A 15,078-nucleotide genomic window follows, 5' to 3' on the forward strand; every position below is an offset into this window, starting at 1 on the left:
TATCATGAAATAATTTTTCCCCTCATGTTGCTTGTTTTAGGATTTGTTTTCAAGGAAAAGACTCTCCCTGAGCAGAAATAATATTATTTTTGTATTTTCTCACAGTGGATATGTATGTTTTTCCCTGTAATAAGAGTAACACTTCCTGTTTGTGTGTTTCTTATGTTCACCATAAGCTTCAGTGAGAATGATGTGTGGATATTTGTTTAAATCCAGGCCGGAGCACTTCAGTCTGATGCACTTTAAGCTGTGTCAGCAGGTGTTGTCTGCAGTACAGAAACTGGCACGCGATTCGTCCGGTATGGCCAGAGAGACGTGGGAGGTGCTGCTCCTCTTCCTGCTCCGCATCAATGACACGCTGCTGGCCCCTCCCACTGTGGGAGGTGCGTATCTATGACGACCACAGGCAAACACGATGTTGCTGTGGCTCTAGAATAGAGCTGGCTTCTTACACTGATTCGCAAACAAATGAGTGAAGGTGCATGTTTTGCATCTAAACAAACTGCATGTTGTGTGTTGTATGTTCATGAACCTCCTGTGCTGCAGTCGTGTTTCTTGTTTTAAGGTCATCATGAAACACCGTTCCCAACCCACTTTACTTCTGTACTTGCCCACCCCAAAATTTATGGCAGGATGTATTTTTTTTATTCCGTGTACTCGTAGTTGTGAAATTATAGCTTGACTTGTACTGGGGAGGGACTTTAGTCAGGGAAATTACAGTGTGGTATGTCTACGTTAAAAGTTTTTAAGGATTCAAGTAAATATTCAGAATGAAATGCAACATAAAACTACTACTGGTCTTCACTGTATGATTATAATACATTCATAATTTTTAAAGCTACTAAAGTTACTCCGTCAAGAGCAGTGAGTGTTTTCTCGTTTTCTTATGGTTGTTTGATTTTTATAATGACACACTAGATGGCAGCTATTAGCTTACATTTATACTTACAAATCTGACTTTTGAATACAAACCCGCTTTTTTTTCTCTGCTGTTTACAAATAACATGACTTGTTATGACAGTAATAGCCAGTAGGCAGTGTTCTGTGTAGTAAATCTAAATTTGATCACAATTCAGACTCGGACTTCGTTGACTCAGACAGTGTGTGTGTGTGTTAGGCTGTGGTTAGCCTCACACACTTATTTCTGTGTGTGTGTATGCGTTTTTGCACACACGTGCAACCGTGTGTGTGTGTGTATGTGTGTGTGTCCGGGTGCGTGCTGCGTTGTGGATGTGTTATGGTCTCACCCCTTCATTTATGTGTGTGTGTGTGTTCTGCATTGTGGCTGATTTACAGATTGTATTTGTAAAATTAAAAAAATAACGCTCTGTTTTTCTGTCTTTCCCATTCATTTCCTATGGTCGGTCAATTTTGACCGAACATTAAAGTTTTGCTTTTTTTGGGACCAAGTGCAATTTTTTTTTTGTGTGTGTGTTCAGATGTCAAGTGGAGGAAAAGTCACAAAATCTTGTACAGCTCAGATAAAGGAAACCATTTCTATGACATCAGGAAAATTGATTTAAGTCAAAAATGACCGAACAGTATAGAAAGGTTAAAAGAGCTTGTGTTCCACATTTGTAAATGGCTTTGGATAAAAGTATTTGCTTGGTGACCAAATGTAAGAAATTCAACATGTGTGCAGTAACCATTTGTTTTGTCTTGTGTAGGTGGTATAGCCGAGAAGCTGGCAGAGAAATTGATCAGTGTGCTGTTTGAAGTTTGGTTTCTGGCCTGCACGCGCTGTTTCCCCACCCCGCCCTACTGGAAGACCGCCCGAGAGATGCTGGCCAACTGGAGACATCACCCTCCGGTGGTGGAGCAGTGGGGTAAAGTGATCGCAGCTCTGACGTCCAGGTACTGATGCATGAAGCCCGATGCTGTCCTGCAGAAGTAAAAAGACACAATGTGGAAACCAACAACACAAAACCTGCAATTTGACAGTTCAAATCCTGTGAAGGGACAGTTCACCCAAAAATGAAATTTCTCTCATCATTTATTCACCCTCATGTCATCCCAGATGTGAATGACTTGCAGAACACAAATGAAGAGCTCTGTAGCTCCATACAATGCAAGTGAATGAGTGCCAACATTTTGATTCTCCAAAAAGCACATAAAGGCAGCATAAAAGTAATCCATAAGACTCCAGTGGTTTAATCCATGTCTTTAGAAATGATATGATAGGTGTGGGTGAGAAACAGATCAATATTTAAATATCTGTATGTCTATCTGTCAGTTTGTCTGTCTGTCTGTCCATGTATCTGTCTGTTTGTCTGTGTGTCCATGCATCTGTCCATGCATTTATCTGTCCATCCATATGTATGTCTGTCTGTCTGTCTGTCTGTCTGTCTGTCCATCCATCCATATGTCTGTCTATCTGTCTGTCGGTTTTTCTGTCTGTCCATGCATCTGTCTGCCTGTCCATCTGTCTGTCTGTCCATGCGTCTGTCTGTCCATCCATCCATGTGTCTGTCTGTCTGTCCATGCATCTGTCTGTATGTCTGCCTGTCTGTCCATGCATCTGTCTGTATGTCTGCCTGTCTGTCCATGTGTCTGTCTGCCTGTCTGTCCATGATTCTGTCTGCCTGTCTGTCCATGCGTCTGTCTGCCTGTCTGTCCATGTCTTTAGAAGTGATATGATAGGTGTGGGTGAGAAACAGATCAATATTTAAGTGTATAAATCTCCACTTTCACTTTCACTTTCATTTTTTTTTTTTGTTTTTTTGCTGGTCAACGGTGGAGATTTATGCTGCATTTATTTGCTTTTTGTAGATTCAAAGTTCTGGTCACCATTCACTTACATTGTATGGACCTACAGAGCTGAAATATTCTTTTAAAAATCTTAATTTGTGTTCTGCAGATGAAAGAATGTCATACACATCTGGGATGGCATGAGGGTGAATAAATTATGAGAATTTTCATTTTTGGGTGAACTGTCCCTTTAAAGGCCAACAGCCTGTAAATAAAATGCATTTATTTCATACAATTAATGCAATGTCATTCTTTCATATTTGAAATTACAAAGTGTGCATTATCCATTAACAGGGCTGTTGGTAGATTTGAAACATGACATGATGGAAAGCTAACACAGGTAATAATAAAATGTTATATAGTGAATAAATATAAAAGGCCGATTTTCTCTTCTCCTCACAGGCTGCTGCGGTTCATGTATGGCCCGTCATTTCCTCCGTTTAAAGTGCCAGAGGAGGACGCCAGCCTCATTCCAGCGGAGATGGACAATGACTGCGTGTCTCAGACGTGGTATCGCTTTCTACACATGCTCAGGTCTGCATCAAAGTGACGTTTGGAAGCATATTTCATAGCAATTCCATTTTAATTGCACAGAAATGACACACTTCACCTTTAAGTCAATGTTTCTGTTCAGTAGTTTTACAGAACATCATGCCTTGATTGACAACTTCTGTTGTTCACAATTGCTGAGTCTTTCACCCTCTCCTCTTCAGTAACCCGGTGGACCTGAGTAATCCGGTCATAGTGAGCTCCACTCCAAAGTTTCAGGAGCAGTTACTAGGGGGCAACAGCGTTCCTCATGAAGTCATCCAGCACCCCTGCCTCAAACAACTGCCCCAGATCTTCTTTAGAGCCATGAGAGGAGTCAGCTGCCTCGTGGACGCCTTCCTCGGTAAGACTGCACACAGGCAAAACAATGCAGCACATTGTCAATGCACATAGCCTGACATGTTCTAACTTTCTTCAGAGGTGTTGTTTCATGTTTTCTTTTTAGGAGTCACCGTGTCTAGGAGCAATATTCGAGACAGACTCCCCTCTATAGGTATACTAAACCTGTCCAAACCCAATCAGTTAGAGACTAACCATGAGGCTAACCATCCCATAGACTAATTATGTTCCATGGAGGTGTTTGGGTGCAATTCAAAAGGCGTAACCCTCACTTGAGAAATAAAATGATGTTAAAATTGGTCATAATGTATGCTGTGATTGCAGTCACTTTTTGTGTGTGCGTGTGTATGTTTAAAGGTGTGATCCCATTTTTTTCCCAGGTGTCGCTGTATCTCGGAACAATTTTCGAGAGCGCCTTGCATCTTATGGTATAATGTTAACTCGTCTGTGACCAATCAAGAGGGAGTTTGGTGTGGATTGTAGATTTTGCAAGGTGTTTTTTTTCTGTTCAGGGAACAAATTAGGTCATAAACCCTTAATTATCCATCGTCTTTTGGTTCCCATGCAAAACTAAATCATTTGTCTGGAATTAATGTGGGCATACTTATTGATTGGTATCCAGTTTGCCTTGATTCCGGCTGTCGTGAAATGCAATGATGGATGGAAACAAAATTGGACCAGATTATTTCACTGGCATTTAAGGGTGTTTCTTCAGCTTAGGGCACTTTCAACCATGGATTTGTTGAAAGTAAAGTCTCATTAAAACGTTTTCACTAGTTTATTTAATTTACATTGTGTGTGCTCATGCATCACAGAAGATTTTTGTCTTGTTGAGTTTAATTTCATAACATCTTATGTATCCTAAAGACACACAATTAAATACATTATTTACACTTTTTGCGCAATTTGGCAAAATTACAGCTTGACTGAAAAATCTTCTGGTCACAAGTGATCTTTCCTTTTTTGTTTTGTCTCATATTTCATCTCAAGCATGCTCTTCACTGTCACTTTTGTCCACTTGGTTAACAAGTACACTAACTTGTGTCAAAACTTTAGTAGGGGTGAAATTGTTTGGTGTGGTGGTAATGACGCCACAATTGTGGGACAGTCGGAATTTCAGAAGAAAAAAAATTCACACAGTGCAGCTTGAAATGCTTTGTTTATTTCACTCTTTATTTAGATGATCACAGTTTAAACACATGTAATAATTTGTATTTTTATAATGGATTTTCATAGTTAAAGGAATGTTCCGGGTTCAGCACAAGTTAAGCTCATTTGACAGCATTTGTGGCATAAATCTGACTACCACAAAAATACATTTTTAATCGTATCTCCTTTTCTTTAAAAATAAAAATAAAAAATCTGTGTTCCAGCGAGGCACTTACAATGGAAGTCAATGGGATCAATTTTTGGAGGGTTTAAAGACTTCTTCTGTTAAAAACTTGTGGATTATTTGATCCGGTTTTACAGTCGTTTTAGGGTTTCAATTTTTGTTGCTATGACATCATGGCAATGAAGATGTAAAATTGGATATAACTTCACCGTGCAGCTGGGTGCAACTACAGTAACGCCTTCCAAAACAGTCAGAAATCTAGGGGTAACCATCGACAACAGACTACATTTCACAGACCACATCTCAAAGACCGCAAGATCATGTAGATTTACACTCGACAATATCAGGAAGATAAGACTTTTCCTCTCTGAACATGCCACACAACTGCTTGTTCAGTCACTTGTCATAACTAGACTGGACTACTGTAATGCTCTCATTGCAGGCCTCCCTGCATGTGCAATTAGACCCCTGCAAATGATCCAGAATGCAGCAGCACGTCTGGTCTTTAATGAACCAAAGAGAGCACATGTTACACCACTCCTTGTCTCTCTTCACTGGCTGCCGGTTGATGCACGTATTCAAGGCTCTGATGCTGGCATACAGAACAGTCACTGGGTCTGCTCCAGCATACCTAAAATCATTTCTGCAGAGCCACACGCCCACTTGAAGCCTAAGGAACGTTGCCTTGTTGAACCAACACAAAAAGGCACCAAAACACTTTCCCGGACTTTCAGCTTCATTGTGCCACGATGGTGGAATGACCTTCCCTACTCCATCCGTGAAGCTGACTCAATTTCTGTCGTCAAAAAACGACTAAAAACGCATCTTTTCCATGAGCACTTAACAAGTCATTAAAAAAAAATGTGTTGCACTTTAATCTGTCTTGAATACTATTCTGATGCTAGTGAAACTTTGTAATATGACACTTTCTCCTTAAGATGATTCGCTTATGTTTTTTCCTCTTTTGTAAGTCGCTTTGGATAAAAGCTTCTGCCAAATGAATAAATGTATGTAAATGTAAAACAGATGCGGTTAGTGATTTTAGCACAGTAAAATCATGTTAACACACATTGTTTATGTCTTGTGTCTATACATTTGAAACGGTGAGTATTTTAAAGGTGCTATATGTAATATATTTACTGTACTAAATCATAAAATGACCATAATATGTCATTAGAGAATTAGGAAATATGCTAAGTTGAAATACTGGCTTCTCCGATAACAGTGCTACAGCCAGTATATTCTACTTTGAAGTTTCCATTCCGGGACGGAATTTCTGTTTCTGTTTTGGCCTGTGTGATCCCGCCCACTGCCCACTCACCAATAGTATTTCGACACCCCGGGTTGCCAGATTTGAAACCAGTTAGCGGGCAAACAACACTGCGTGATGCAGCCAGCAAATGAACTGGATCAGAGATAACAGATTCCACCCGACCTAAAAAGCCTCGCCATCCGTCTAAAAGAGGCGTAGTAAAACAAGGATAAATACTGGAGACGCCTTTGGAAGATGGAGACCGCTTAAATCCCAGAAATCCTTTTAAACGGATGCTGAGTTGGCTAATTTGCGTGTCAACATTCTGGCAACCCGTATGAGCTTCGAGTCTGGGGTGGGGCACACAACTCTCCAATATTTAGAATTTGGACTGCAATACCCATTTCAAACGCTTGTTGTCAATCTTGCATATAGCACCTTAAATGTTTACGGATTGACCCCATTGACTTCCATTGTAAGTGTCTCACTAGAACACAGATTTTTTTTTGTGGATGGGTCAAAATCATTTTTATGTAATCAACATTATGCCACAAATGCTGTCGACTGAGATTAACTTGTATTGAACCCGTAATATTCCTTTAAATATTAAAAATCTATACATAAAAGGCATCTAAAAAGTACCAAATATAAACGGTGAAGGCCTGGTAAAAAGTTTCCAATTCAGTTTTAATGAGACCTGTCATATAACAAAAAGAAAACAGTATAAATCTGTTACTTTTAATAAAAAATCAACCCCTTTGACATGAAAGTGCCTGAAGTTAAAGAAACTCCCGTAAATGGTTGTACTGGTTGTACATCAGACAGAACTTATAGTAGGAATAGTTGATCTAAAAAAAAATTCTGTCATCGTTTACTCACCCTCTTGTCGCTCAAAATCCACCTTCTGTGGAACACACAAGGAGATGTTTAGCGGAATGTTCACACTGCTGATTGTGTGCTAAATTGCAAGTTTTGGGAAGCCATATGATGGCTTTATGTGAGGAACAGACGGAAATGTTCACACTTTTACCCACTACCATAGTGCTGAAATCTCATTTGCGCTTCTGCATTTTCAAGTTTGGCTTTGCAAGACACGTTGCACCAGGTCTTTGCCATAAAACACCATTGGTTCTTGAGTTTCACATACTCGAACACGACTCGAACATGACACAACACATTTGACTCTGCAGACGTACATGAGAGTGAGTAAATGATTGGACAGTTTTCAATTCTGTGAAATCCTTTCTTTGAATTTACACATTTGGAGATGTTTGCTTGTACATTGAATTTGGAAGATGCCACAAGCGATAAACGATCTCTGTGAGGTTTTATGGAATGTAGGGTGTGTCAAGGAGAGATCCATTTTCTTAAACCAATCATTATGGAGGTCTGGGTAGCTCAGCGAGTATTGACACTGACTGCCACCCCTGGAGTCGCGAGTTTCATCCAGGGTGTGCTGAGTGAATCCAGCCAGGTCTCCTAAGCAACCAAATTGGCCCGGTTGCTAGGGAGGGTAGGGTCACATGGGGTAACCTCCTTGTGGTCGCGATTAGTGGTTCTCGCTCTCAATGGGGTGTGTGGTAAGTTGTGCGTAGATCGCGGAGAGTAGCATGAGCCTCCACATGCTGAGAGTCTACGCGGTGTCATGCACGACAAGCCACGTGATAAGATGTGCCGATTGACGGTCTCCGAAGCGGAGGCAACTGAGACTTGTCCTTCGCCAACTGGATTGAGGTGAGTAACCGCGCCACCACGAGGACCTACTAAGTAGTGGGAATTGGGCATTCCAAATTGGGAGAAAATGGGATAAAAACAAAAAGCAAACAAACCAATCAGAATGGCCACAAAGGTTTTAGGCAAATAATGAAATTTGAATGCAGGGGTTGCCTGCATTTACTGCTAATGCTACTGTATGTAGCAGTTACCCCGACTCTGGCACAATCAACCCCGGCTGATGTCTTTTGAGTTATCTCTGGTGAAATGTGCACCATGCTGCATTTCATTGCATCTCTGGAAACTCGAAATGCTTTGTTTGTTTTCATACTTTGTGAACAGGTTACTCTCTCTTTACAAGTAGAATTAATTCCTGAACTCTAATGAGTCCCCCATAACTTTATACTAGCAATTGGAAAGATGCAGAAATGCTTAACACACAGGATGCTCACCCTTAAACTAATACAAAGGATAAGTGTTTTATCTGAAAGCACAGGAATTAAACACTTTACCAAGAGTATCAAAGTGTCCGAATGAGGGTTGGTCTACATACTGTTTCTATTTGAATAATATCTACCCCTCCAAAAATGCTATTATCATGCAGTTCGATTAAATATGGTTATAAACAGCAATAAAACGCAAAGATGTTAGCTTGCAAACTGTTTGCATGACACATTCCTGTTTAGTAAACAGTAAATGTCCGAGAAAGATTCGCAAATGCTTGTTTTGAGCTTTGCATGCAATCGAATGTGTAACAAGGGGTCGTAATGAGAGAGACATGTGATTGAAATCGAAATTATTGTGTGTGGTTTAACATTTGATCACCGCTGAATTGTGCATTACTCACCCAATCAGTACTCGCTATGAAGCAAGATGAACATATTTTTTTACCCATGAAATTGTGCGATGCCATATCAGTTCAAAAAGTGGGGAAAAAACAATTATATCTATTCTACAACTTGATCATTTATGTAGGTTTGCTTTTTGTTCACGAATTGGTTTGTCACAGAGCTGAATTGAATCGAGATGCTGGAATGCACAAATCCAAGGAGCATCTGGTTTAGATTGTTCTGTAATCGATTTCGCAGCTGTCACTACATCCAAAAAAGTATTTTCTGTGATCCATCAGCTTTTTAGGGTTAAATGGGGATGCTGAGATATTGTCCTGTAATGAAGTAAATGTTGGCAGGTGCTTTACGACTGAATATGTGTCCAGATATGCAGCTACAGGAAATGACATGATTGATGTGTCACTTAAACTCGTCCCTTATGTTTTAATTCTTTGGTTTTCTTGCCTCTCTTTACCCATGTCACCCGTCTCACAGGTATATCCCGCCCCCGGTCAGACAGTGCTCCGCCCACCCCTGTTAATAGGCTCAGTATGCCGCCGCCCCCAACCACAACCAACACTACACCCCCTCACAACCGCAGACATCGCCCCACTGCTGTTACCAAGACAACCAGCAAAGCCTCAACGGTATGGTCATAACAAGAAAAAAATAAAAACTTGTAAATCAGCGTGATATCTAAATGGACCCTATTTTCTTTCAAATCAAAACATCCTTTTTAAATGTATTAATTAGAGAACACTTTAATGTTCCCTTTATTAAGGGTTTATAAAGGGGTTCATTGATAGGTAATAAGTCATTTACAAATGCATTATAAATAATTTATATTCAGTTATAAAAACATGAACAAAAAGGGTGACTTTCATGCAAAGTGAACGTTTTAACTTGTGTTATAAATGTGTAATAAATACACATTCATACTTGTTTTAATCAAAAACATTAAATGCCCTAATTCATCATTAATGCTACAATGCAGCAAAAATTAGATTATTATAGTGCGATTTAAAAAGGAAAGATTATGCAGTTTTTGCTGAAGTCCACTTTGTGTTTTATATTCATTAGTATTTATATGAATTACTACCCCTTAATTTTTTTTCACATTTTGATATGCTAAAATGCATTATTTTTTCTTCTTCACATCAATCTGCACTCCATACCCCATAATGACAAAGAAAAAACTGAAATATCACATTGACATAAGTATTCACACCCTTAACTCAGTATTTAGTTGAAGCACCTTTGGCAGCGATTACAGCCTCGAGTCTTTTTAGGTATGATGCGACAAGCTTTGCACATCTGGATTTGGGGATTTTCTGCTATTCTTCTCTGCAGATCCTCTCAAGCTCTGTCAGGTTGGATGGGGACCGTCGGTGGACAGCCATGTTCAGGTCTCTCCAGAGATGTTCGATTGGGTTCAAGTCCGGGCTCTGGCAGGGCCACTCAAGGACATTCACAGAGTTGTCCCTAAGCCACTCTTGCATTGTCTTGGCTGTGTGCTTAGGGTCACTGTCCTGTTGGAAGATGAACCTTCTGACCAGTCTGAGGTCCTGAGTGCTCTGGACCAGGTTTTCATTAAGGATATCTCTGTATTTTGCTGCATTCAGCTTTCTTTCAACCCTGACCAGTCCCCTTGTCCCTGCTGCTGAAAAACACCCCCACAGCATGATGCTGGTTTCCTCCAGACATGACACTTGGAATTGAGGCCAAACAGTTCAATCTTCATTTCATCAGACCAGAGAATCTTGTTTCTCACAGTCTGAGAGTCCTTTAGGTGCTTTTATATGTCTTGCACTGAGAAGAGGCTTCTGTCTGGCCACTCTGCCATAAAGCCCAGATTGGTGGAGTGTTGCAGTGATGGTTGTCCTTCTGCAAGTTTCTCCCATCTCCACACATGATCTCTGGAGCTCAACCAGAGTGACCATCGGGTTCTTGGTCACCTCTCTTACCAAGGCCCTTCTCCCCCAATTGCTCAGTTTGGCTGGGTGGCCAGCTCTAGGAAGAGTCCTGGTTGTTCCAAACTTCTTCCATTTAAGAATTATGGAGGCCACTGTGCTCTTGAGAACCTTCAATGGAGCCGAACATTTTCTTTTTTTTTTTTTTAGCCTTCCCCAGATCTGTCTCTCGACACAATCCTGTCTCTGAGCTCTGCAGGCAGTTCCTTTGACCTCATGGCTTGGTTTTTGCTCTGATATGCATTTTCAGCTGTGAGACCTTTATATAGACAGGTGTGTGTCTTTCCAAATCATGTCCAATCAATTGAATTTACCACAGGTGGACTCCAATCAAAGTGCAGAAACATCTCAAACATCTCAGTTCCGTGGATGGAAATGCCTTGTTGAGGAGAGAGGTCAACAGAGAATGGCCAGACTGGTTCGAACTGACAAATGGCACTTTTCCACTGCACGTTACGGTTTGACTTGATTCGACTCTGCTCACTTTACTTTTCTGAGCTTGCTTTTCCACTGCAGTTTAGTGCAGCCTCAACGTGGGTGGGATTATAGGCTGGCCGTCATAGTTGCGCCGCCTCTTCGGCCGTGACATCATCTAAAACGCGACACAAACACACAACAAAGGATCTATGGAGGATATCGAAGGAATGGTGTTCTTGATTCTCAGCATGTGGCTGTTTTTCACAGCAAGACGACAAACTTTGTTTCAAAAGAGGCTGACGGCAGCAAGACAAAATACAGCTAAAAACAACATGAGAGTTTGGGAAATCATACACCAAAGCGCAGACGATGACATCACTGTGTTAGCAAAAAGACGATGCTCAAGGGTAAGCTAACCTGTCATCTATCTTATAGCAATGACGCTGATAGTGACGATTTTCTATTTTCTCTGACCAATCGGTGATCTGCAGGGTTTTGACGTCACATTTAGTATCGGCTCGCTTGGAACCTCGACCGATTTGGTACTAAAAAAGTACCAGGTACTATCCACAGTGGAAAACCCCCAAAAAGCGAGCAGAGTCGAGCCGTACCGTGCAGTGGAAAAGCCCCAAAAGTCTATGGTAACTTAGATAACCACTCTGTACAATTGTGGTGAGAAGAATATCATCTCAGAATGCTATTCTGACATGCAGGTTTGTGCTGTTTTGGTGGCACGAGGGGAACCTACACAATATTAGGTAGGTGGTTTAAATGTTGTGGCTGATCGGTGTATATTTAAATAATTACAAATGTAATATATATTGTAAATATAACAATTCAGATAAATAAAATGCAATTGGAATGGTCCTCCTGGTGGCACGGTTACTCACCTCAATCCGGGAGACAGAGTCTCAGAGTCTCAGTTGCCTCCGCTTCTGAGACCGTCGATCCGCGCATCTTATCACGTGACTCGCTGTGCACGACACCGCGGAGACTCACAGCATGTGGAGGCTTGTTCTACCCTCCGCAATGCACGCACAATTTACCACGCGCCCCGTTGAGAACGAGAACAACTAATCGCGACCACAAGGAGGTTACCCCATGTGACTCTACCCTCCCTAGCAACTGGGCCAATTTGGTTGATTAGGAGACCTGGCTGGAGTCACTCAGCATGTCCTGGATTGAAACTCACGACTCCAGGGGTGATAGTCAGCGTCAATACTCGCTGAGCTACCCAGGCCCCCCATGGCAAACAGCATTTATAAGACAATACAAAAAGTGGCTTTGAAAGTCAATACTGCATATTATTTATTTCCATATTATTGAACATAAGCCTGTCATTGGCCAACAGTCTACAACAGTCCATTTTGCAATTGAATTCGTCAATCTGTCGATTTATTAGATTAGACAATAGGTTTATTATAAGAGCTTTTCTAAGGACTTGCAATGTACACATGCGTCAGACGGACAGTTTGGTTGTGTTGCGTCATAAACAGCGTTTTTAGGTCGCTGTGTCAAGTTAAACATAGTTTGAAACTTAGGAAAACATCTCGAGATCCCTGCATTCAGAATTGTGCTCCGTCCATCTGTGTTTGAACGCAAGAACACGTACTTGTCATCTTGTGCTGTCACTAGTGTCAAGCAAGCCGGAGTGTGGTTTGTTCAGTTGGTACTTCAAGCTTGAATTGCACCAGTGGTATTTATTACACGGCTCTCTGGAATACTCTATTCTAATTGGTCAATGGCGCCATCTAGGTTGTTTCTCTGTAACAACCGCACCTCCGTATCAGACTGCCCATTCGGGTATTGTGAGTCATCTTTACTGCTACTTAGATAACTGTGCGATCTCTACAAGTAAGCTAATAAAATCATTTTAACTGTGCATTTATTTATTTATTTATTTGGCAAGTTGTCTTGTAATAAGATGCAAAATAAGCTGTCAGACATTCATTAATTACCAATTAAACACCAACAGAACTCGACACAAACTAACGCAACGAGGTGGATTTCAGCTGTTCAGCGAGTTCTTTCCTTTCACGTAATTGCATAATTTCAATGCAAATCAATATTTTATGTCCATGTATTTATTTATTTGGTTAGTAACCATGTAATAAGCGGGATAATGTACAGTCAGCCAGTTGTTATGCAAAATAAACCCTTTCAGGCTTTGCGTCAGGGTTTATTTAGCGATAACAACCGGCTGACTGTACATTATACATAATCGCACTGAATTAACACGTTATGTCAACAGCCCTAATAACAATATAACAACAATATAAAAAATGCTTCATATGTGTCCACTGTACATTAAAGTAAATTATCATAGGTTACTAATGTTGAATAAGTGTTATTAAGCAATTATAACATACGAGATAATATGACACTCTATTTGGAAAGTATTGCATGACAGTTGCCCTATTTATACATGTTGTTATAACCGCATATCAGTGATTTATAATGCATTTGTAAATGAGTTATTGTCATTAAAGAACCCCTTTATAAACCCTTAAGAAAGGGAACATTAATGTAAAGCGTTACCATTAAATGAAATAACCAAATGAAACAAATGTTTGTCTACATAATCCTCCTTTCCTTTTTCGGCTGATTTTTCAGTCCCTCATGAATTCGATTAATCTTTTTGGAGGAGATTAAACTATTCTTTAAGTAGAAAGACATAACCCCTGACAAAGAAATGTAGATATAAATATTTAAATATACGTATGAAATAAATATAGAAATAAATAAATGCATATATAAATGTGTAAATAAATAAAGTATTAATTAATACATAAATAAGGAAATAAAATATAAATACACATTTTTAAGATTTTAAAATGTATTTATTTGTGCACTTTTTTTTTTTTTTTCTTATTTACATTACTAATGTATTTTATTTATATATTTTATTTTTAATTTTGGCAGATTTGGTCCTCCATGAATGTTAATTTATTATAAACTAACATGAACTAACAATAAGCAATAGAATATTTATAAATTAACATTTAACCAGGATTAATAAATGCTGTACAGTGATTGTTTATTGTACTGTATATAGTTTGTGATACCCACTGCATTAACTAATATATACTTTAATGTTACCAAATCACATCCTACATTTTCTTGTTGAATATTTAAGCAAGTTATGGGATATTCAGTCTGATGGAATTTAATCAGTTTAATGGGTTGGTCATTTCATGTTGACATTTTGTTTTTTGTTTCAAAATGCCAATGAAACATTTTAACAACAGTTTATCCTCCACTCCTCAGACCGGTCAGACCAAAGTCTCACACCAGCCATCCTCCACCTCCCCTCTCTCCAGCCCAAACCAGACGAGCTCCGAGCCCCGACCGCTTCCTGCTCCGACCCGGCCAAAGGTCAACAGCGTGCTGAATCTGTTCGGCCAATGGCTGTTTGATGCCGCGCTGGTCCACTGTAAACTCCACTCCGGCCTGAGCCGAGACAGCAGTATGACGGGTAAGATCCAGCCCGGGTGTGTTAGAATCAAAATCGCCCTTTTTCTTTTGAATTTTAATTTCTCTACATATTTTACCTGTAAAGGGTGTTTTATTTTATTTTATAAAATATTCCTACCTGCAAGATTGAACCACATTCAGTGGTGTTTGGTTAGAGTAGATGTTCTCAAACAGCACTTTCAATCAGAATACTCTAAAATATTAATGAAGCTGAAATTATTCAATTATTAATGTAGAGTTCTAAGATACTGAGATCCTGAAAAACAAGTTTTAGATTAGTTAGGTGTGTCTGATGTTCTGAATGTTAATGTAAAATCGGCTAATATTTTCATCTGCTTAAATTATACTTCATCAATTGTGCATGCAAATGATGTTTTGAATGCTATTTATTATTTATATGATTATGGGCATAAAATGTAGACACCTTTTTGCTGGCTGGGTTTACATGTGGAG

The 15,078-nt window shown here is 39.8% G+C and overlaps 1 protein-coding gene across 7 annotated transcripts in view; it reads left to right on the top strand.

Moving 5' to 3' along the window:
* The window catches only part of LOC127449542 (ral GTPase-activating protein subunit beta-like), a 51,760-nt gene that overhangs the window by 11,238 nt on the left and 25,444 nt on the right, over positions 1–15,078 (top strand). For 3 of the 7 annotated variants that reach the window (XM_051713026.1, XM_051713027.1, XM_051713028.1), the window contains exons 4-10: positions 217–383; positions 1,668–1,854; positions 3,151–3,282; positions 3,462–3,640; positions 3,743–3,790; positions 9,260–9,411; positions 14,419–14,626. In XM_051713026.1, the coding sequence (XP_051568986.1) occupies positions 217–383; positions 1,668–1,854; positions 3,151–3,282; positions 3,462–3,640; positions 3,743–3,790; positions 9,260–9,411; positions 14,419–14,626 (1,073 nt within the window). The remainder of the gene's footprint in view (positions 1–216; positions 384–1,667; positions 1,855–3,150; positions 3,283–3,461; positions 3,641–3,742; positions 3,791–9,259; positions 9,412–14,418; positions 14,627–15,078) is intronic. The other 4 variants (XM_051713029.1, XM_051713031.1, XM_051713032.1 and 1 more) reach the window with 2 other exon arrangements.

This window comes from Myxocyprinus asiaticus, chromosome 12 (assembly GCF_019703515.2).
Source record: "Myxocyprinus asiaticus isolate MX2 ecotype Aquarium Trade chromosome 12, UBuf_Myxa_2, whole genome shotgun sequence".
Classification (NCBI taxonomy): Eukaryota; Metazoa; Chordata; class Actinopteri; order Cypriniformes; family Catostomidae; genus Myxocyprinus; species Myxocyprinus asiaticus.